The sequence below is a fragment of the Pteropus alecto genome, unplaced genomic scaffold (assembly GCF_000325575.1).
Source record: "Pteropus alecto unplaced genomic scaffold, ASM32557v1 scaffold42, whole genome shotgun sequence".
Lineage (NCBI taxonomy): Eukaryota > Metazoa > Chordata > Mammalia > Chiroptera > Pteropodidae > Pteropus > Pteropus alecto.
The window spans coordinates 13,060,077-13,085,356 of record NW_006434825.1 but is presented as its reverse complement, the minus strand read 5'-3'; the positions used below and the strand labels follow the sequence as shown (position 1 = coordinate 13,085,356).

General features: G+C 31.2%; 1 protein-coding gene and 2 pseudogenes across 10 annotated transcripts in view; all 3 read right to left on the bottom strand.

The window, feature by feature from the left end:
- The window catches only part of NFAT5 (nuclear factor of activated T cells 5), a 108,964-nt gene that overhangs the window by 25,839 nt on the left and 57,845 nt on the right, over nucleotides 1-25,280 (bottom strand). For 4 of the 10 annotated variants that reach the window (XM_006909813.3, XM_015587714.2, XM_015587715.2 and 1 more), the window contains 6 exons: nucleotides 19,585-20,143; nucleotides 14,710-14,902; nucleotides 12,551-12,741; nucleotides 10,730-10,902; nucleotides 1,567-1,701; nucleotides 1,374-1,426 (listed from right to left, as the gene is read on the bottom strand). In XM_006909813.3, coding sequence (XP_006909875.1) covers nucleotides 1,374-1,426; nucleotides 1,567-1,701; nucleotides 10,730-10,902; nucleotides 12,551-12,741; nucleotides 14,710-14,902; nucleotides 19,585-20,143 — 1,304 coding nt within the window. Of the gene's footprint in view, nucleotides 1-1,373; nucleotides 1,427-1,566; nucleotides 1,702-10,729; nucleotides 10,903-12,550; nucleotides 12,742-14,709; nucleotides 14,903-19,584; nucleotides 20,144-20,595; nucleotides 20,658-25,280 lie in introns of all 10 variants that reach the window. The other 6 variants (XM_025045267.1, XM_025045266.1, XM_015587717.2 and 3 more) reach the window with 4 other exon arrangements.
- On the bottom strand, nucleotides 1,051-1,169 carry LOC112478302 (annotated as a pseudogene).
- On the bottom strand, nucleotides 7,713-7,831 carry LOC112478211 (annotated as a pseudogene).

Below are 25,280 nucleotides of genomic sequence, written 5' to 3'. Positions count from 1 at the left end.
AAGTCTTGCCTTTAGGACCCTCCCAGACCTTGCTCTAGGCATCTGTCTCTTTGGCTGGTTCTGATTTGTGTCCTTTTGCTCTAATAAAACTAAAATAGTTAAATGTAGTGCTTTACTGAATTCTGTGAACTGTTCTAGCAAATCTGAGCGGGGAGAGGGAACCCTTGAATTTGAAGCCAACTGTTCAAAAGTTAGAGTGGCCAAGAGACCCCTGAAGTTGTGGCTGTGCTTGAAGTGAGGGGCATCTTAGGAAGCACTGTGCCCTTAGCTTTGAGTCTAGCAATATATTGTATATAATATAATGGATATATAGTGTTTTAAAATTTTATTAGATTTTTCTTAAAACATGAGAGAGTAAAAAATAAATTTAAAAAACCACAAAGGAATTAGGAACTTTTTAAAACTGGCTTACAGATGCTCCAAATTGTTGCCTCCTCCAACTCTGCTTGCTTTCATGTGCTCTCTTCTACTCTTATCAGCATTTTACGCTAAATTTTAGGCCTTGGGTATTTTACACATTAGTTTGTTCCTGCTTCTTTGTTCTCTATCATCTACTCCTATACATAGTACTCTTCTGCATATGTCTTCTATCTGATTTGCTCATAAGTTTGTCCTTCTCTTCTGCTAGTTTATGAGTATGGTCCTATTTGCTTTACATATTAATTCTTAAGTCAGTTCTTTATTCAAACATCTATGAGTTTGGTCCTATTTGCTTTACATATTAATTCTTAAGTCAGTTCTTTATTCTTGTTTTCAAGCTCTTTTTCTTTGTTATCTGAAAAACAACACATGTAAGGTCTTACGAATACACACCTTTTAATATAAGTGTAATAAATTGCACTTCTGAATGTAAAAGGTTAATAAATATAAAACATCTGGCACATAGCAGGTACTCAATAAATAAGTTTCCCTTTGATTTAACTAAATAGTAGGTAAAGATAATCCAAATCTCTAGAGCAAATAAATATTAGGAAAGAAATGTTTTATTTATTAACAATGGTAATTTGCTAATGCTCTTAAACTTTTTATTTTTATTTATTTATTTTTTAATTCCTACAGCACTTGTTATTCCTAGGTGGTCTCCCATCCAAGTACTAACCAGGCCCAACACTGCTTAGCTTCCGAGATCAGACGAGATCAGGCACGTTCAGGGTGGCATGGTCGTAGACTCTTAAACTTTTTAAAAGAGAACTGTCACTTCTAGTATCAGTGGAATAATTCTATTTCACTTAAAGAAACTTGAGAAATAAACTTTAAATAATTTACATCAATCTCATATAAAGAAGAAATTTAATGCTGATTTAGGAAAATTTCAGAACAAAACTATTTCTCGGAGAGTAAACAATCAAACTATTAAAGGGCTTAAATTATACCTGATGAAATAATTCCATGTCGATTTCAGCTTCTGACTTCCAAGAATTTTCATCTGATTGAAATAAAAACACCGATTTAAAATTAAAATTTAAAATTTAAAAGTTTTAAAATTTTTTACTTGTAGTTATGACTATATCTTTATAACAAAGTGAAACATGCGACAATCTCTAATTCAGTATTATGCCTACTTACCAGAAACATTTTCGTGGAAAATCACTTTAGTTCCTTTCAGAAAGTTCTTGCCAATTAAAAATACTTCTTCCTCTCCTTTCACTGAACAGCTATGCAAGCTTTTCTTCAAGATTTCTGGCACTCCTGCTGGCTGAGCTGTGGGTATACATAAGCATTCCATGAAAAGAACCACTAATATTTATTACTTATCTAAAAACAGCTCTCAGTTATCCAGTTCTGTAAGTTTTCTTTGCTGACCTCTGAATTTTGACTACCTTTAATCTATAACTTAACTTTTATCCTAACAGAGAACAGAAAAAATGGAAAAGTCCACATTAATTTTTAATTACTTTTGTAAAATTTTATAGGAATAGATTAATGTCTAAGATGAGGTTTTAATTATGTCATCTTTGTTTTCTCATTACATGAATAAAAAAAGTTTTAAAATATGAACTTGGTCATGTTTTGTCTTAATAATATTTTTTAAAACTTCAGTTAAAAAATATGCTTGTTCCACAATCCTAACCTTAAAAATTTCAGCTAGCTATGCCATTACATAGAGACAACGAGTGCTTCTGGGTGGTATGGGGCTTTGAGGATCTAGATCCAAGACTCAGAGGACCCATACCAAAAGAACACCTGAACACAACTGCATCCATTTCAGAATAAGTCTTTCTACCAGGGAATCTCCCTGAACTGGGATACCCTGAGATTAAAAAATAAAATGACTTGATTTTCAGTTACAAAGACTAACAAACTACTAACAAAATTGAAAAAGAGGTTGACAAGCACTGAGGAGCCAGATCTAATGAATGAACTGTAATCACCCTACCAACTTCTTCACGCCAGGATTTTAAGAAAATTTATAGGTATTGCTTAGCAAAGTAGGTTCCAAAGTAAACTAAATCAGGGAAATACTAGGTTAAGCAAATTAAATGAACAAAAGGATTTCTCCAAGCATTCATATTTTGATGTACACTAAATATTCAATAAGGAGATACAGTATACAGTTTCCCCAACATATCTGACTCCAGAAACATTCTTTCTTATTGATACCTAAGGGCCAGTTTTTCACCAGAATGCTTTCTAGGATATTAGTATATGTAAATAAATACCTTTTAAAGTACTCAAAGAACTGCTCCCCTTAAGGTCAAGCACTTTGACATAAATTACACTATTGGTTGTTTTAATAAACCCTTACAACATATATATTGCAAAGGTAAACTTAAATATGGCTTACATAACTCATTAACTTCTAAATTAGTGAGATATCCCACTAACTTTTAGGAAAAGCTTAAGTTTTTTCTCCTTAGATACTTACATATTTAATAGTTAATTTTATCTTTACAAGAATGTAACGTGATGCGGGACATTGTTATTATCAAAATACCCACTGCCCTTCTGTCCCTAGGCCTGTCCTTGTGGAAAGGCTGAAATTCTTGCTCCACGCGCATCAGGATTAGCCACGTGACTTGTCTGGATAATGAAATCTGAACTGCTGTAATGTGCCGGTTCCAAGCAAAAGTTTTAAGAGTTTCACATGGTTCCACTTTCTCCTTTTTCCTCCATTATAAAAATGGCAATATCCTAGATAAGAGCAGCTCCTTCAGCCTGGATCCCATAGTGAAGAGAATGGACCTGCTTCCAAACTGCACACAATATTATCATAAAGTGAGGGAGAAGTGAATCTTTGTCATTTTAAGCCACTGAAATTTTTTGTTGTTTTGTTTGTTACTGCAGCATGATTTAGCATCACTTATTGACACTAATAAGTACCTTATCCTTATTAATTATTTAAGTGGTAAATGACATTTTCAGCAATATCTGAGAGTTTAAAGAAATTGTGAATGCATATATACACTGCTTGAATCCACAGGGCTAATGTATGAACAGAATGGAAACAGTTATTAGTCATACACTGGCAATTATATGCCCTTTTTACATGAAAAATTAACTGAACTAATTTATAACTTTTTGGGGCAACATTGAAACTAGATATTTGTTTTTAAAGGGCGTTCAGAACTATGGCATTTTTATTAGAAAATAAAAGGTGCAAAATTATATTATATTAACAAAATGAATGGAAAGTCTATAACTTTTCCTCCCATTTTCAAATACTATGTGGAAATTCCACTTCACTGATGGTTATCAAAACTTTTTTTTCCTATCTCATTTTTTCCTTTTATGTACTAAAGGCATAAGATGGCCAAATAAGGCCCCTCTGAAAATACGATGTGTATTTATCTTCTATATATATGTATTTACTTTATATAAATAGTTTGTTACTGTTCAAGATAATTTAACTTTAAACTTTGACCTTAAAAGGTTTTATTTATTAAAAAAGTTTAATAGTTACCTAACAGAACAGACTTCATACTAACCAGAACGAAAATCAGGATTATTTAAGCATTAACTTTTATTTTAAAGTAATTAGTAAGCTGACTCTTGAAAGTGATCACGATGCTTAAAAATTATAATACAAAAAAGGAGTCACCTTTCCAGTATTATAAAAACAATGTGCTTTTAGATGCTTTCAAAACATGGTCTCAAAAACAAAGCTGAAAAAAAATTCATAAATATCTGAATACTATAAAACAACACAGCAAATATTTCAACCTTTTAAAAGAATTAGTAAAGATTTTTTAATAATATCTGTCAACAGAAGGTAAGTTTACTCAATGATATTATTTTTTTCCTAAAGTTGGGAGATAGACAGAAATAAGGGAAGTAGAAACTTATTAAATTCAATCAAATTTAATACAATAAGCATTATAAGTAATAATATACATTATTAAATAAAGCTATTATTTGCTGCATTAAAAAGTTACAAAAAAATTCGTATTCTTTTGAATACTAAAAAGTATGAAAATGGATATTCTTAATTTGATATAGTATCACTAAATAATATAAACAATATACCAAAACAAAAACCACGTATACCTTTATTGTTTGGTGAAATCTGAAGATGTTAAGAACGTAAAAGGGGATGATTTGTTTATCCCCTTAAAAAGAAACAAACAAAAAGACAGACAATAGATCCAATGCCGTTGTTAAACCAACAAGTAGAAACAGGACTTTATTTTTAAGGTCACAAGGCATAACATAAATTCTGGCATTAGGCTTTCTTTCCATTGAATGTCTCTAGATGGAATAGCAAGTATCTGTTTCCTCTCCTCCCTGCCACCTCTATAGCCTTTTGGCCCCTTTTCCTTTTCTAGCTCCCTTTCATCTTCCTGTTTCCTCCTATGTCCCATTCCAATTCTATCCCTTCTTACTAACCTATTTCCTTTTCACCTCTCAATCTACTCCAATTGTTCAAATCTGCCAAAAAGGTTTTATTTATGGAAATAAACACAAATCAGAAACCTGGAATGGAACAGACATTCTTATTTTTAATTTTTTAAATAAAAACATTTTGGGGGGTCCTTTGTTTCATTATGTATTATTTATATGTTTACTTTTCTTCTCCCCTCATATAGCCCACTCCAAAGCCTAAGTTCAAACCTGAGGCTCCCTAAAGCGGTTATGATAAAAGCCAAATTCTTTAGCTCAACACACAAGTTCTCTTTATAAAAGAGATCTTGCCTAGCTCTACCAGCCTCAAATATAACCACTTCTTCATAAATATCATTTTGTTCCAATCACATTACATCAAACTCTTTTTAATCTTCTTAAAAGAAGCATATTCTTTAATGGAGTATATTTATACACTGCTCCCTTTACCCAGAATGATTTTCATCTAAACTCCATTTGGCTTGGTTTACTTCTATTTGTCCTTAAGACATAGCACAAATTTCACCAACTCCCAACAGTCTGGATTAGACGTTCTTTTCTATGTTTCCACTGTACCCTATATTTATGCATCTACTATAGTCTTTATAACATTTTATAATAGGGCGTTTACTTGTCTTTTTTCCCGCTAGCCTGCCAGACTGTAAGCTCCCTAAGCTATCATGTCTGTTTCCACAGTTGGGCACATCATTAACTATCCATTAAGTTAATTATGAAGCTTTCCCAAAACATTCCTAAGACTCACCTTTGGAGATTCTGATTAAACCGGCATGTTTTTTTTCTTTTCTTTTCTTTCTTTTATTTTTTTAATGCACCAAAAGAGTCTTTAACAGATAACCAGGATTGAGAAGCACTGCATTTATACTGAATAAATGACTGACTGACAGGCAATGAGGCACTATTTTCTTAGAATACAGTACTGTTTCTATGAACTACATTGTAGCCTCAATAAGCACAACTGTTTAAAAACAGAAAAAAACAAAACAGAACAAAAATCTAACCTGAACAATTTTACTGCCTGCCAAAATCTGCTGACTGATCCCACAAATATGAAAAATTTTAGTATATATATCACATTTTGTTTTTAAAAATAGGTCAAATAAAATGGTTGAAGAACAGAGATAAAAATGATCAAATCAAAACAAAGTCAGTTCTCTTAAATATTTCAGAAAAATGATAAGGCAGGAAGTAGAAGTATAGAAAAATGATGGTGTTGTTCTTTTTCTAAAAAACTGTCATCTACGAGTCATAAGATGGATTTTAGATCAACGTTAAACAAGAAACTATCTACCATACGATCCAGCAATTCCACCAAAGAGAATTGAAAACATAGGTCCACACAAAAACTTTCATACATATACTCTTAGCAGCATTATTTACAACGGCCAAAAGGTAGGAAAAACCCAAATGCCTATCAACAAATGAATGGATAAACAAAATGTAGTAAATCCAAACAATGGAATATCATGCAGCTATAAAAAGGAATGAAGTACCAATACATGCTACAACATCGATGGCCTTGAAAACATTATTCTAAGTGAAAAAAGCCAGACAAAAAAGGCTACGTACTGTATGATTTCATTTACATAAAATGTCCACAATAGGCAAATCCACATAGACAGAAAGCAGAAGAGTGGTTGCCAAGAACAGAGGCGACAGGAGAATGGAGCATGACTGCTAATAGGTACAGGGTTTCTTTTTGAAGTGGTGATAAAATTGTTCTAAAATTAGATAATAGTGATGATTGAATAACACTGTGAAAATAATATAAACTACTTAATTGTATGCTTTAAAAGGCTGAATTATATGGTATGCAAATTATATCTCAGTAAACTATTATAAAAGAAAAAAGAAGCTTCTATGGGACAGAAACCACGAACCTGATTGTATATAATCAATTATGTGCCTATATGCCAATTCTATGCTAGTAAATTATAAACTATACAATTTAAGAAGTATATCCACTATTACATTACAGTTGATCAAAATAAAATCCCTCCTATATTCTGTGGTAGGTATCAGCTCAAAACAACAGACAAATAACATCAGGTATCTCATCTGCCAGTCTTACCTTGAACAAACAAAATTTCTTCCCTCTCCTGTTTTATAAAAAGTGAAACTAATCATTTCTATTCTATTAACATCACAGAGTTATTATCAGGATCAAATAGGATAATGTAGTATAATTATTAGTGGGAAACTCCATTAGAGCAATGCTCACTAGAGAGGAGGAATGACATAACTACTGAGGAGTTAGGAGCAGGGCTTGGGCATGGTTAGCTCAGTCTTTTTTTCCTCCCTCTTTTCTATCTGCCTACATGCACGAAGCATACAGTTTAGACTATTTGCTGCCAGTTGGTAAGAAGCCTGCAACTGTGGTGGGCTGCTTTGACTGGGTGGATAGATGTATGAAGAAGCCAGGCTTTTTTCTAACAGTTTTATCAGTAGGAAAGTTGTTATTTTCATCTCAATTTTTCTAACTCTTATGTGTCTCAATCTAATTATAAGGGGGAACATTTATTAACTTCTTAAGACTTCAACATACATGAAAAAACTTTATAAACTACAGAGTACAATATATTAAAGTGAATACCCTCTTCTAGCCTAATATTTAAGCAAAAATAATTAAAAACATAAAAAATTTTTAATATGTCATTTTTTGCTAGTTAATAATAAAGTAAGATTATCTGACAAACCTACATACCTCTGGATAGTATATTTAACGAAAACCTATGAAAATCAAATAAAATTACATTTTGAACATAGAATGATATTTTATTTATTTGTTTGTTTATTTTAGGCGAGGCAACCCTTGGTTGACCTTACAGATTACAAGGACCTTGTCAGCTTACAATCCCTTATTATTTTATATTTTATGCCTATAGCACCTGGTCTTCCTAGGTGGTCTCCCATCCAAGTATTAGCCAGGCCCAATCTTGCTTAGCTTCCAAGATCAGACGGGATCGGGCTTGTTAAGGGTAGCATGGCCGCAGACAGAATGATAGATTTTTTTAAAAAATCAAATCATTAACCCATTAGGAGAAGTGTGCAGATAAGAGGCTTAGACTCTTGCCTAAATGATTAGACCTAATTGATATTCATAGAAATTACTATTAAAAATATTTTAAGCTATATATATAATGTTTTAAGAAAATCAGTTTGCATGAAATTCCAGTAAGAAATATGAAAGCTATTTTATCATGTAAACTTATTTGCAAATTAATTATTACTCTAGTACTTTCTCTTCTAAAAGAAGTATGGGAAGTATACTGCAAAGGTACCCCTTTCTTTAAAACAAAGTACTACCCAATGTTTATCTAATCCAGTTTCTCTAAAAAGATGTCAAGTACCAAATATTCAATGAAAGGAAGAAAAATATATATTATACACCTCCATAATAAATGACATCTACAAAAGGAAATGGAAGGGATAATATAGGTATTCGAGTAAAATCTAATGTAAACTGAGATTTACTTTCTAAATTCATAAAAAATCTAAATTACATAACATAAATCTCCTAGGTAGTAGAAACAGTTCTCTAACATAATTTAATACTGTATCCATGGTCCTAACCACCCAGAGGCTATGGCTATAATGAAATGAATTGTTCAAACTTGGTTTTTCAGCACTGCAGGTTAAGTGATTGCAGTGGCAATGCAGTACAGTGGTTAAAAGCAGAGGCTTTAAATCCTGGTTTTACTATTTACTAGCTATGTGTCCTTGAGGAGATTATTTAATCTCTTTTAAGTCTCAATTTCATCAACTGTAGAATGGAATCTACATATAATGTGATGGTAAGGGTTAAGTAATATACTGCTTATAAAGTGGTTAACAAAATCCCTGGCATATAGACAAGAGTTCCAAACATGGTAACTTTATTAGTATTAGCTCTATGTGCTGCCCATTGGATGTTACTGCTTCTTAGGGCTATCAAATCCACCTCAAAGACTGCCTCCCAAGGACAAATACTTTTTTTGCAATGTGGATATATATTATCATTAATGGTGATGAATTAACAAATGATAATAATTACACATGAGAAATTTCAGAAAATCATGTTTTCTATTTCTTTTGCATTTTGTACCATTTTTAGCTGGATATATTTATACTTTAATGATACCTTAACAAAATAGAAAATGAAGAAATAAATGAACAAACTAATGTAAGCAGGAGAAAAGCTGGCAACCATTTCCCAGTCCCTGCTAATGCAGTATGACTTGAATTATCTAGCATGACTATAATTTCTGAGATGAATTTAAAAAAAGAGAAAAATAAGATTTATAAAAGATAAATAATCTGACAAAACTAAGGTACAATTAAATAACAAAGGCTCTGTAACTATCCTACAGGTAGCAAGGTCATAATACCTATAATAGCCCAACAAGAAATTCAGCAGAATGGGTCTCTTCTGCTCTTTTGACTTTAGTTATAAATTACAAAGAAGCAATGCCAAAGAAAATCACACGTGATGAAAATCTTAAGCGATGTATAAAGGAAAAATTTTCCTATTTATCACTTGTAATAATACTCATTAGAGGGAAACCAGAATATACGGTGAGGTACATTCAACAACATGGTTGAATTTAAACACAGACATGTCATTTACTTTCTAAGCCAAGGTTAGCAAAATAAAAATTTATTTCTCATTTTGTAACACTATAATACTGTAATTTGTAATCAGAACTCCAATTGCTGTATACTTACAAAATTCTGCTTATCTTCTGGTTTCTTTTTTTTTAAAGTATAGTTGACATACGATATCATATTAGTTTTAGGTGTATAACATTGATTTCACATTTCTATAATTTATGATGTGATCACAATATGTCTAGTAACCATCTGTCACTATACAAAGTTATTATGATATTATTTACTATATTCCTGTAAAGTATATGCTGTACTTTACATTCCTGTGACTTATTTTATAACTAGAAGTTTGTGACTCTTATTCCTTCACCCTCTCCTCTCTGGCAACCGTCAGTTTGTTCTCTGTATCTATGATTCTGTTTCTGTATTGTTTCGTTTTAGGTTCTTCATATAAGTAAAATCATACAGTATTTATTGTTTTCTGTCCGACTTACTTTACTTAGTATAATACCCTTTAGGTCAGAAGCCCCTAACCCTTGGGCCTCAGACCAGTACTGGTCTGTGGCCTGTTAGGAACCAGGCAGCACAGCAGGAGGTGAGTGGTGGGCTAGGGAGTGAAGCTTCATCTGTATTTGCAGCCACTCCCCAGCACTAGCATCACTGCCTCAGCTCCATCTCAGATCATCATGCATTAGACTATCATAGAAGCACTGGTCCCTAGTGCCTAAAAGGTTGGGGAACACTGCTCTAGGTCCATCCATTTTTTCACAAATGACAAGAATTTATTCCTGTTTATTGCTGAGTAATATCCCATTGTGTATGTACACATATATATACACACATACATCCTCTTTATTCATCTATTGATGGAACACCCAGGTTGCTTCCACATCTTGGCCATCGTAAATAATGCTGCAATGAACACAGAGGATGCGTATACCTTTTACCTTACTGTTTCTTATTCTCAACACAAAACAGAGTTAGGATCACAATAATTTATCACACAGTAAAGATGCTGGGAAAATCCTTTGACTTTGCAATTCACTTCCGGTAAACTATTCAAATTATTTCTAAAATCAGTATAGGATGATAATAGAAAACTAAAAAATGCTACATATCTTTTGAATTTTATTTAAAATTGCCTACCTTTAGTCTAGAAAATCTGACTATAGCTTTTAAATGTTTCATATTTTGCATAATCACAAGCTGGAGTATATGAAACATATGAAATTTAGAGATGTCTGAAAGCTTAACAGAAAATGAAAAAACTTCCATATATTTAATATCTCTGTGTTTTCTTACTTACTGCATAAAATTGGAGAAGAGGGTGTTTGCAATGTCAAAGTGGAGCCATCTTTCCTTGTGATATTTACTCGAAAAACCAATCTGGCACGAGTGCTTTTTTTCTTGGAACCAGCAATTCCTATTCTGGCTTCAACATCAGCATTCCTCAGTTTCAATATCCCTACACAGTCCACCCTAAAACAGAAAAAATACATTAACTGATATTTTCTGTTGTATGTAGAATACAATATTCTTAAACAAGCTTCTTTAAAACTTTTTTTGCTTCCTTATTAATTTTTGAATATGTAATATAATCATAAGGTTCCAAATTCAAAAGGCATAGAAGGGCAAATTCTGAATATTCATAAATTCTAATCTTGGCAACTTTTCATTTATAATGGAAAAAACAGGAAAAAGGTAAAAACACTTGCAAAATCTGAACATAAGTAATGATTTACAAGAGATACTTTTGTTGTTTTAAAAAATAAATAAATAAATTTTGCCTTTTTTTGGAAGTTAATTTACATATTAAAATAGAAGAAATGGGTTTTATTTTTAAAAATATTAGTAACTGTCCCCAAAAGAATGGAACACTATGTAGCCATTAAACCATATGCTATAATATTTAATGTTATGGGAAAATGATCATAAGTGAAAAGGAGGTTAAAAAATAGTAGGTACGGTATTATCTCAATTTTATCAGAAAAAAAGATGAAAAGACAAATATCAAAATAGTGCTTACTTCTGGGAAGTTGGCTTTTGGGATATGTTTTATTTATTTATTATTTTTTAATTAGTCTGTGTTTTCGAATAAAAATGAATAAGTACTATTCTTATAATCAATTATTCCCTTCCTTTCTTCCACTATTTACATTCATTTTTATAATTTTCAGAAACTAAAAAAAATCAATCTTTTTTTATGAGCAGAAACAGATTATTAATTTTTGATAACTATTCTCCTTCCCTCTGTGCCCCAGGTTCTATTGCTGATATTAAAGATTAAAATGTCTAAAGGGCCATCCTCCTTCGGGATGGTGGTAAGCCTGTGATATTTGGTCAGCCTAAACCCTGACCGTAGACAAAAAAATAAATCTTTACTGAATATTTTTCGAAATTTTCTTTTCCAATCAATCTCTTACTAAGTTGTTCAAAATGACTTTCAAAAGGAAACTGAAAACCAAACAGAGAAAAGTCTTTAGTTATCCAATACAAATAATTACAACATAAGTCTACTCCATACCAACATGTTTTCTGCTGTTATGGTTCAACCTTAGGATTAAAGGTTCTTAACAAAAGGATTAAGGAAAAAAAAAGTTTTTAATTTAAATCACTAACACTTCTAATTTTTAGGCAATGGAAATGCTTCAGATGAAAGATACACAGTCTCAGGACATAATTTTTTGTAATACAGGAAAATAAAAACAGGTGAAGTTAGACTAGCAATATGCTTTTTCACATCAAGATGGGTCAAGGCACCATGAATGGTCTCTGTTAAACAGTTTCTAATGCCAACACTTAAGAAAACAGAATTTAAAAAAGCAAATGAAATTGTAATTTTAATTTTTAATTTAATATTATTAATCTCAACAAATTAGTCTATTTTCTGAAAAGCCAGTATTCTGCCTGGCTTTTATTTCCCTGTCTTGGACCATGGGAATTCTCTCTAGCAAAAGGCAAAAGAGTTAATTTTAACCCATTACGATTCTATAATAATTTATTTTTTAATTTGTAATGTTTAAAACAATAAAATACTCAAAATTTTCTTTTATACATTAAAACTAAAATTTTTTCCTGTTTACACGAAAGTGTATTATATAATGAAAATTTTTCACTAAGTACTTACGCTAGTGTCATGTTGTTGCTCGGATCAAGGCCAACTTCTATAACAGTAGTGCCTTCAATGTCCACTTCTTTGCAGGGAGTTGTATTTCGTCCAGTTACCCTACAGGCCTGATAAAATCCATGTGGTTTCACTCGACCAGAGTCATTACCCACAAACACTTGCAACACTACTGGCTCATTATGGCCTTCCAGCTGGAGTGACATAACATGAAACATAAACACTAATTAGCTTTTCAAATAATCTAATTGTAAAATCAAACATTCAATACCAAGTCTTTTATTTATAATTGTATTACAATAAAGAAATAATTTAAATTCTCAAGAAAAACAGATGTAAAATATTTTCATAAAAGAGAGTTGGCTAAGTTTCTGCAGAGAACCATAAGTTTAAATTCTGCAATAATCACATTTTAATTACAATTTTAGATATTTAATGATAAACTATCATTCATAATTAATTTGCACAAGCAAACAAGAATGACTACACAGTCCTTTAGGTATTTATAAATTATGTACTGCCAAAAAAGCATGTGGGTTACTCAGGATATACCACAACCACTAAAGAAAAATTCACTAAACTGTATTAGTGGCATCATTATCATCATCATTAAATTAGAGTACATATACTAAATTTTTGCTCTTTTAAAGTTATGCAAGTAGAAAAGTGTTCGAAGTACAGCTATATATGTAATAAGGAAATGGAGCTCTTTTTCATAGACTAAATACATACATACAACTTCATAAAATCCTGGGCCAAAACATTACGGTCTGAAAAACTGCTAGATCAAACTAAGGTCTATATGAGCCATTACAGGTCTCTAGCAAGCCTTCATAAATTAAATTATAATTTGTATGCTGAAGAATAAATAAATATTTAAAACAGCACTTGGGAACAAATGTTTCTTTCCAACACTGATTCTTGTTAAGGTTTATGTTTAAACATTGAAGTTGTTAATACAGAATGCAGGAAATCACAAAACAACTTGTTCAATGTACACCGAAATGGTTAAACTCATACATCTTTTCTATCCCAGTACAGCTGTATCTCTGTGAAATGATATCGTAATGAGGCAAATAAGCAATTTACCTAAATTGTTAGTAGTACCTAGAATAGTGTCAGACACATAGGGAGATGCAATATTTGTTGAATGAATTAATAAACTTTTAAGTTTTAAGGTCAGTCAACTCACTCCCTATCACAGTTAGGCAATTACCTAACGACACTTCTAATCAGACAAATACTTAGATAAAGCAAAACTGAAAGTCAGAGCATTAGGTTAAAAATACTGACCAAACTATCAAAAGTATAACTTAAATTTCTCACTTGCTTGTTACTTGTTTTGAGTTTAGGGGGCTGAGGATGGTGGTGTGGTGAGTAGTAGAGAGGTAGAAATGATATGGTACATATGAGTATTAACCAATCTTATAAATGGTCATGAGTAAGTTTCCTGATTCCAAGTTTTTACCATTATTTCATTCAAGTATGAAACAAAAGGCAGTCCACTAAATATTATTCAACTAACACATTTACACAAACTGTATTTAACAAAAATGTACCATGTGATTAGCCAAAATTCCTCCCTGTTTAGTATTTTGCAAGGGGTTAGAACACTTGTTAAACATCCTCCACTCCACTTTTTCTGGTTTGTCTTCAAAGAAAAATATCGTTTGTAACAGGTAACCCAGGTGCTGAAATTTAAGCCCCCCTTTTTTCTTTTAATCTAAGTTCTGAAAAGAACTTAGTTAATTAAGACTCAGGTAATATCCTATTTCTTAAACTAAAGACTTAAGTTACCTATCAACCAATTCTTTTCTGAGTTGAATAGTCCTGATTACATTAGCCATCTAAGAAACTTTGTTTTCCAACTTCATAATAATTTCTACAATATTTCTTTGAACTCACTTTAAATTTCTTCTTAAATATAAAGTTTAAGAAGAATCTAATATGGTTGCTACTGATGAAAAATATAAACTAAAATTCAAATTAAAATTTAAAGTAATAATATTTGGCTTACGGCTCAGTAAGATTTTTACTTTTAATTTCTATTTTATATAGCTAGCAATTCTATCCTATTTTAGGCAGCTTTTGCTGGTTAAAAAAAATAACTAATATGCAAAACTGGAGAAAATTCTTCATATATTGTGAAATAAAATAAGTACCTTTACTGTAGGAAAGCCTTGCTGTGTTCTGTCCTTTACTGAGCCACGGCTACCCTCAGTCAGGTACCGAGCTCGATGCTGGGTCTCAGGTTGTACAACTATCTTGAGCTCCTTTCCCTCACTTTTAACAGGATACTGTCCACACAACATAGGGCTCTTCTTTACTCCAGATCCTTTTTGGTTTTCCAATGTTCTGAGAAGTCAAAGCACAACATGGAAAAAGCATCAAAAAGTGTTTTCTATGAAAGTCATCCAAGATAAAGGAGGAAATAGACTAGGTAATAACATTAAAAACAATTGATTATCTTACTGACGAAATAAAATACAGTCTAAGAGAAGATACACAGAATGCATGTGTGTGGTAGGAAGAAAGACTGAATGCAACAAATCGGGAATAAAAGGAAAGAAAACGGCTAACGTCACGACAACCTTTCATATTGTACTTCAGTCAAAATAAATTTTTAAAATTATACACACAAACACACACATACGAGTGTTATATAAAGCTAGAAGATTAACTACTATTATTTCCCAAACAGACTTGCAAAGCAAAAGTTAAGTAGTGGTAGCAAAAAGAAAAAAACAAAAAACAGGCTTTTAAAAAACAACTGAAGGTACATGCAGAATATTTTCCTAGATATCTTTCTCAGGACATCAAACTGAGAAAATTATGATAAAAATCAGTGATTCAACTTTTATTGGGAATTAGCTTTACTCAAAACAATTTCAGAAGTGTAATTATTCAGAGCATTTATATTTGTGATTCATTAAATAATCAAAGCCCTTAGCATATCTAAATTTTATAATCTGAGCTTTACAGATAGAGAATCTAACTTATTTTTTAAAATCATGTTTCTAATGTTTATTTTGTTTATCATGCATTTTCTATGTGGACTATATATCCAAAGAAAAATATTTCAAATGGTGGTTAAGACTTCAGATCAACACATTTAATCTGAAGCACTGCAAATATGTGATAAAAATAAATAGAAAATAATATTGTTAGTTTTAAAATAGATTGAAATTATCCACATACATTTTAAAAGCGTCAAGACCAAGAATATCTTCTCTATGACTCTTTCAGTCCTAAGTTTAAACACATTGAAGATACAGAAGCCAAGAGATGACTGTAGACAAACTTTCCTCCAAAAGCGAACAGGTTCCAGGAGAAATATTATGATTGCAAACAGAGAGGAGCAATGGGGACTAAGCAGCCTTAAAACTGGCTCTCATGTTTACCCTTCCAGCTCTAAGCTGTTGTTTCAATTATCAGTAACAAACAGGGGAAAGACTGTACTTTCAATGGAACCAGGGACTGGAGTGAAATCCATGGCTAAGAAGGGGACAGAAGAATGGAGGAAGGAAGGGATGTAAAGAAATGCAGTAAGACTGACAGGATAAGAGAGAGAGTTCTGAAGGCTAGTGCTCAAACATCTTCATATTCCCTGAACCTTGCACAATTCCTGAAAGATCAGGTGTGGAAAGAATATTTGTTGATGAAGGCAAACAGAAAGAAGAGAGGAACAAAGAAAGGAAAGCAGAGGGAAAAAGAAGCTTCTAAAATAGAAACAAAAAAGACTGGATCCTAACTGGTCAAGGAATGCCATTCATGTAAGTTTGACATAATTAAATCAAAGATTACCTGTGTAAGTCATTTAAAAGGCCTGGAAGAATAAATTCTATCAACAAAAGTATCGAGTTGAAGCTGGAACAATGGGCAATGGGCAATAAGTCCTATTTTTCTTTTCATTATTCTGGGTAGAAATTCAATGTGCATTCCCTTACACATGAAATTCTATGATATTGTTTTTTTACTCATTTTAAAATCAAAGCAAAAATATTACTGAAACTATGTAAAAATATATCCCAAATATGCATCAAAAAGGACTAAAAGAAAATACAGCAAAATGCTAATAGCAGTTATATTGGGTGACTAGATTAGGGGTTATTTATTTTCTTCTATTTTTGTCCCTACATTTTTCAATTTTTTGTAATTAACATCTATTAATTTTAAAACAAAAAATACTTCGGTTTGACATATAAGGAAAATTTAGCATATCAATTTGGCAAGATATGGTTTTTATAATCACTTACGCTAGCCTAGCTAATATTTATGAGAATAAATAGTTGATAACGAGTTTTACTATTTAGTAAAACAAAATAGCTTATTTGGGATGAAAACTATTGAACTGATAAAGCATATACATTATGGCATAAAGAAGAATAGCACAGATAATTAAAAAATTTCTGAAATGATATTTCTTAAAGCCCTTAAAACTACCTTTATTCTCTAGGTTTAAATGTAAAAATGGATACATATACATTTAGATCTCCAGACCTTTAAACCAATTGAAAACATCACCTAATTCTTAGAAAAGTAGTCATTCAAATTACTAATTTCGAAGGCATGATGGCTTAAGGAAAAAAAACCCAAGAAAGTAATAGTTTAATTGCTTGGGATTTTACTTCTAAATGACATCTAAAAAGAAAATCCACTGTCTTGGCATATTCTATTCAGCTTTTAAAATGACATTCTAATTCATTTGTGCTTCGAAGCCTTCTGTTGTCTACGTCACAAAAATAATTTTTACCAAAAAATGCCTAAATCATGTTTCACATCCAGATAACATTATACCTTAATTTTTAGGACTATCTAGAAGAGACATGGGGCTAATGATTCTCAGGACATTTAGCTGAAGAATTTAAGAATGATATGATTAGGAATGTTTAAATACTGATTAGTTTTTTTAAAAAAAATGGTTTTGTTTTCTTAAACTCTAACTTTTATATAACATTTTAATTATACAAAAATGCTGCTTCCATCTTGAAGATCACTAAACTTCTGTACATAATATATCTGAGTACATTTCCTATCATTTAGAATATATAAATTTTAAGTTTATGGCATATTAGATCTAAAGCTTAATCGCTAAAAACATCTCTAAATATCTTTCATGTTTCTAACATTTTTCTTGTTGAAGAATTTAAGACTTTAGTTTGAGATCCTCTTAATAATTGTCTTCGAAGGCCTACTTTTCTATATATTTACAAACGGTTTTATCCTTTTCTTGATATAGTTCTTAATAATTCAAAATTTAAACTTCTTCCATCATTTCCATATGCTAGAGTCAAATATTTTTCCATTACCTAAGAAGCTGGACATTTCTTCTGCTGCTTGATGAGTTTCTGTTCCATGAATTATTTCATGAGAGATTTTGTCTTGACAAATGTTATTATACTTTCCCTGGGTAACCTCAAATCATTTCTAAGATATATCTATCATACAAAAGCAGAAGCAGAAAAGATGTAGGTCAAGAAATCTTTTTAATAGCAACTACAAATTATGTGTGTTGACTAACTCTACATCAAAATTTTATTTGTTCTTCATTTGAAACTTAAACATTTTTCCATACAAAAATAAAAATCTCTCTACTCAAACTTAAAAAAATAACCTTCTCCATTGAAACCCACATACTCATATTTAATAAGAGATATACATGAGCCTTTTAAGTTCTGTGCTACTGTGTTTCAGAGCATTATTACATAGGTAATAGTTCTACAAATATGTTATAGAATTCTTGACTTTGCTAATGGCAACATTTTAGGAAAGGGTATGCTTAGTTTTCTTTTAGATAATTTCCTAATCTGGACTTTCTAAAAATGAAAAACATTTAAATGTGCATTTTCATTTAACTGTATCACCCCAAAGGAGTTTTAAATAAGAGTAGAGAAGCAAGTAGTGTAGAATAATTATTACTTAAATGATAGATATTACTTTAAAAATGTACTGAGAGAATATTTAAGGACAAGTTTAATATACATTAAAAATATTCTCTATATTACTCAATTAGATTTTTAACTTAAAAGATGTCAACGATGTCATCAAGTAGTAAACCAATTGAAAGCTTCTCCATCACTTTTTGTGACAACCTGAAATTGTAGATCCTGGGTCAACTAGAGGACCAAACCCTGTCTCCCAAAAAAGTAATCTCTCAAAATCCAGTGAGTTAAATTTTATCAAACTATGTTTAATACACTATAGGAAAATCTAATTTAAAAGTCTAGCAATTAAATAGTACAATAAAAGTACTAAAGAAATCAAACAGTTAAAAATAAGTCACAGTATTCTGTACTATATAGCAGTAAATATTCTGTAATATAGCTATAAAAATATATTTAATGAGTGTTGTGAACTGGCAGAAATGAAGGAAAACTCAAACATGTACCCATGATCCTGTTCTATCACTCTTCAACTACATAACCCAGAAACACAGTAAAAAAATAGTGATATATTTTAAAAAAGAAAAAAAATCCCAAGTCAGCACAATGTATCAAAGAAAGCTTAATGTGAATCTAAATGATGAGACTCAAACCATTGACTTAGTTTTTTCTTATTTTCACCAAATTAAAGAAAAACAAAGTTTAAAATCCTCACAAAAATGGAAATGGATTGAATCTAATGGGGAGACAATGTGAAAGAGAACACAACCCTTTGTGAATGTTCTGAGTTGTTTTAGCTGGAGCTATTACATATTAGTTATTTCTATGCTAGAGTCAAATATTATGAGTAAAAATATTCTTAAATCCTTTAAAATATAAATCCATTTGAAATTTAAGTTGTTTCAAAACAGATTATTTTCATTTTCTACTACTTAATCATATACCTAATAAGATACCTATAGCTAAAAATTTATTGATATTTTTTCTCTAGTGAAACTTGGTAACTAAGTTAAAATTGTCATGTATTTCAGTGATAAAATTAGTATCTGCTTTATATGCAAACTTGAACTGAGCAATTAGGAAAAGTGGGGAATAATTTTTGTTTGTCTGTTTTGCATAATGGTGATAGAACTTAAAAAAAATATAAATACCAACCCATTTCCTGCTTTTGAGTTGCCTTTGCTGTCCGTGGTAAGCTGAGAAAGCACATAGTGAGGTGCTTTGGCACTGTCGGCATCAAATATATCCATATTAGATTCTTCACAATCTCGTCGTTTGACCCCAGGCCTCTGCTTTGGATTTCGTTTTCGTGATTTACGAGGTACCTCAGTGTTATCATTGTAGGAACTGGTGCTCATGTTACTGAAGTTGGAGGGGGAATCCTCCATCCACATACTGCAGCTCTGCTCAGATTCCAATCCACACCCCTCATCCTGGCAGGACATCCGACTGTTATCCAGCAAGTCCTCAGGTGGTGGTGAGATGTACAAGACTGTGTGCCTCTTCGGTGTTGATGGATGCTGCTGAACTGTGTTACTGGTTAACTGCTTTTCACTTACCCCTCTGTTACTTACCCCCAAGGCTGAGGAGCAGCTCTCCACTTGCATAGCCTTGCTGTCGGTGACTGAGGTAGAATAAATGGTAGGGCTGGAAGAGGTGGTAAAGGAGCTGCAAGCACCGCCCATGGAGGAAGAGGAGGGAGCTGAAGAAGCATCTGTAGTGTACAATTTAAGAGTAAATACACTATACATGTTTTCACCTATGCTGGCTAGCAGTCCCATTGAAAATATGATTTGTGAACTGATTGTTTTTCCCCAAAATGAATAGTTGGAATTTGGTTAAGTTTTAGAATATAAATGCTTCAAGCAATACAAGGCCTAAGAAATGCATTTTTTTAAAAATGCCCAAAATAGCATTATTTTATTTGTGTTATAATCGATAGATTTTTTTTTTAATCTAATTTAATGCTTTAAGCTGTAAAGCAAGAATAAAGCTTTTATTGCCTCAGCTGGATATTGTTGAATTTTAATCATTTAAAATAATAAAGAAAACCCCAATATAAAACATATGCTTGTGGTCCACATTCAATGCCAATTAAATAATTCATTACAGAATTTGAAAAGTGGGACTGTGCTTAGCCACAAAATATTAAAATAAGTTTCTAACCTATGAAGCAGAGAACTACAGGTCATTTTTAATGCAGACACTCCCTGCTTCAGAGGCAAATCCTGGAATAAAAATATGAGAAAATAAATGAGAAAAGAGCTGCTGATTATTCCAGATATCAATTATAAAATGAGAAATAAATAGAAAAAAATATGTAATCAACTGAATTGGAGGCAAAATGGAACTGGTACCGTCACTATGACTGTTACAAAATCTAGAAGAATAAAAGTGAAAAAAGTTTGATATGGAACATGCTGGGCTATAAAAGAAGCAAGTTAACCATTGAGGGTCTCTAGAAGTTGGAAGTGGCAGATCAAAACCATGATCTCTAAAATAAATAAATCCATCCTAAATGGCAGAATGAAAAGCAGAGTAAGGACAGATTATTGGATGGATTTCTCTTTTATGGTACTTGATTATACACTCAGCAATTGGTTACCACTGTCCATTTCCTCTCTCTTTGAAGGGACTGCTTGATTTAAACTATTAAAGGAATTTCCTAATATGAGTACTGGTAAATTTTATTAGCTGGAATCTAACAACAAAGAATTAGGCAGGAAAAAACTGGAGAGCAACAGAATTAGTTCCTATAAAAAGGTATTTTATAAAACTATTGATCTAGTATGCTTGGCAAAAAAAGATTTAAATAGATCTTTTCAAAATGTGTGGCAACTGGCAGAATGGCTCATTGAAAAATACTACTACTTTAAATCCTTAATAGCATAACCTCAGAGGCATACTATTAATGTTCAGGTTGGAAGTTGTCAGTCCTAAAATTTTATAAATACCATTTTATCTTCTAAAAGATATGGAAAGGTTTATAATTATACATATAAAAAATAAAAATAAGTGAGAGATAACTAAGATATGTTCTATAGCCAAGTATGCCACTGTTTTAAAGTGGTATGATGAAACTTAAAACTGTGATATACAGTCATTGAAGTTGCAACATTCATATCAATTATAATATAAAGAGTGAAATGTAAAAATACCAATGTTTAGATAATCAAAAGCCAAGTGCCAAAGATCTATTTTTAAATTGAAAACATGTACCGAAAACACTTAAATTATTTGAAAGAACTAAATTCACTCATAATTTTTCATTACTGTCAAGGCTAAAGAGCATTGTAATTAATATTAACATCGATAATGTACTCTACACAGTGCTGCATGGAAAGATTTTCCCCAACTACCATTGAGTCAAAAAACCTAAAGCAATTGGATGATACCAGTTCCATTTTCCAGTTTGTATCCTTGTCAAATTCAGTAGCCGAAATTGGAAAATTCAGTCATTTTAAACTGCATTCCAATTTAAAGAAAAATTTATCGATTTTGTATCATGCATTAATGCAATGTTTTCTTAATAAATAAATATTTTAAAAGATTTGTAAAAACTACAAAATCTAGATGCTAATGTCAGTGACAGTTTAGGAGCTGATTTGTAGCCACTTTGGGTTTAAATAACAAGTTTTTTCTTGTTTTCTGAAATATACAAGAGAATTCATTTTATAAAAATAGATAAGGTATTATGGCTAACATTCCTCCATTTGTTCCAACTATTGGCAAAAAAAAGAAACTAATTTTTATGTGTGTATGAGCCTATGCTCTTCATTTTCAGAGAAATACAAGTATGCAGCATGCAATGTTTGCAGTGGAACACACAAAGCATGCAGCATTAATGCTGTAAATTCATATTTCTATAAACAGCTTTCCCCCATCCATCTTTTTTGAATCTAAGTACCATGCACAAGAATGCAGAATATGAACATCTCAGGGATCCCTGTCCCTGACAGACAGAAAATAGAGTTGAAAAGTAATGATGAATTCAAAAGCAAGTTAAGTGGTGTTTATAAATTTAATATGCAAGACATTGCTCTTTGAGGTATGTATGAATTTATCGTGTAAATCTTATCAAAACAATTATGGTTATAAAACACAATTGATATAACCGTATATAAATGTCTGTTCTGGAACAGGTATGCCAAACTGTGATCTCATACTCTACATAAATTAAAATATTCTACACATTTTCCTTGGACACCTAACACACAATTTTTATATTTTACCTGCAGTTTCCTGGATATAGATATTAAATTAAAAAGTTCATTAGTACAAAACTATGACACTGAAAACATAAATTCTGTCAGATGACAGCAGTAATCATCTTTTAATTAAAAAATAGTATTACTTTTTAAAGCCTACCTCATTTTGATCCTAAATTATAAAGATTCTACTCATTTTAAGACTAACAAATGAGACAGTTTTTTAAAACTGTAAAACTCTTTACCACAGTATCACTGTTGATCTGATGATGATGATAACGATGCATAATATCTTGCATATAAAGATGTTACATTCTGGTTAGCAAGACATCACCTAAGTACACTATTTGCCAGGTGAGATGGTGAAGTGGAGAATAAGAACTATGAGCCCCTTGAGAGCATGGACAGTTATCTTTCTCATCTTATACCCTCCCAACACCTAACGTAGTGCCTTGCATTGTTTTTTGTTATTAAATTCATTTATGGGAAGCCAATATTTGCTATGTGTGTCAAGTTATATTAAAGTTAAATTGGCAAATAAATATACCAATGTGTTCATAACGGATGCATCAGGTTTCTTAAAAAAGAGTTTACTGCTAAAAGTATTTAGACTATATATGACTATAATAGCATTCTCTGATAATAGGGAAAGGTTTAGAAGTAACTTGAGAGTTTAGTGGTAACAATTTGTTATTTCTACAAAGAGCGTGCTAGTAACTTACTTTCTTGAAATTACAGGTAAGCTAAATGACCTACTGTGTATTAACCCATGAGTTCTAAAAAATGCTTACTATTATCTATTAAAAAATAAATACATAATAATTATACCAAGTACGTTTTATGTTCTGAGACACTAATTTGTCATTTCTAAGGATTCCCAGAAAAGCACTAAAGAACAATCCTGGAAATACTGTAAATGTACTTAAAATATCTACAAAGACATTTCAGTCACTATATCATTCAACATCAAGAAACAACTTAATTGACATTCTATAGCACTAAATGCTAACGCAATTCTGCCTCATATACATTCTTTTTTATTTATAAGTTCTTACAAACAAAACATGCTAACTAACCCTCCCCAGATTTTTGGTTTTTAAGTCTCCATTTCTGTCTATTAGAAATGTAGAGACTATGTTTAATTGCTGGATATTAAAAACACAAAAACTCCAACATAAAAATGTTTTAGCAACTTTTTATTTTCTCACTTCATGGAACAGTCATAATGTATTTCTATTTTATAACTTTACAATTTTATTTGTTATTTAAATCCCTGACCAATCCTTCATAAAGAGGGAAAATTTTCTTAAACTTATTCTCTTAAGTGAATGTATTTTTTTTATTTTTTCTTTTATGAAAAAAGTTATCTTTGAGCCCAGAAGAATTTTACTTTTCCACAGTATCTTATGTGACCACAGAGAGCACGGCAAACCAAAGGGAAAACCAACAGACCATTTCTACAATTTAGTAATGTAAATTTATAATCTCAAAAGAATAGATTAATTCAAAAATTTATAAGTGAAAGGAAACATTACATCTGTAGTGTTCTAATAATTCTATTATTAGCAGTAGCCAATTACTAGACTAAATGCCAGTAATAATGGTGAACTTGGATATATGGCTTCTTTTTAAATAATTGATGGATTCATTAAAGTTTACTATGAATATTCAAAGTAGCTGAGATAAAAAGTATGACAGACAATATCTACATGGATAATTCAGAATTTGTAAGTACTAACAATCTCATTAGAAAGATGAAAATAGATTTTTAAATGGTACCATATATAGAAACCCATATATATTTTATATATTCCCTGCTTAAACTATATTTTAAAATTAAGAACTATTAGTTCTAGATTTGTGAACTAGAAATTATTTTAATTATCCTATCACTTTAGTGCTTAAAATACTCTAAAAAGGAGATGATACTTTTTATGGAACTAAACTTTTTATAGAAAGCTTTGAAATTAGGAACATTCTTTAAAGTCTTCAGAAGAAACAAATATTTCACTGATTTAAAATATGACAGAAGGTACATTTAACTAAGCTTCAATATATTTTATAACTTTTCAATATCCGTGAAAAATCAGTTGAATTTCCTAAGAAAGTCATTAAAACAAAAGCCATGAAATTTTGCAAGTGTGCTAATAAGTAAACCAATAGTGGAACGGAGAAGGAGTAAACTATTGAATGCTCAGAAAATAATCATAATAAACAACATAGAATGTTTAGAAACAATTTCTGGTCTAAAACACTGTTCAACCTTAAAGTATTTCATTTTTCTTACTGGTAACAATGATGTCAAATCAAAACATCTTGTCTGATAAAAGTCATCATATACGAGGACATATTTTCAGATCAAAGAAGAAAGATATTGAGAGAAAAAATTATTAAGGCCAACATTCGTGTTGCCAAGGGACTGAAAAATCTAAAACACACAAAGTGGCTGCAAACCTGCTTTATCAACACCTTACATGCCAACCTTTGTTTTCTACTTTTCTTCTTATAGTATTGATGTAAAGTTTAAAACTTTACAAAAAGTTTTAGTTTCAATCAGTATCAATCTACTATTTAGAAACAAAACAAAACAAAACAAAACAATAGAAAGGAAGGAAGGAAGGAAGGAAGGAAGAAAGAAAGAAA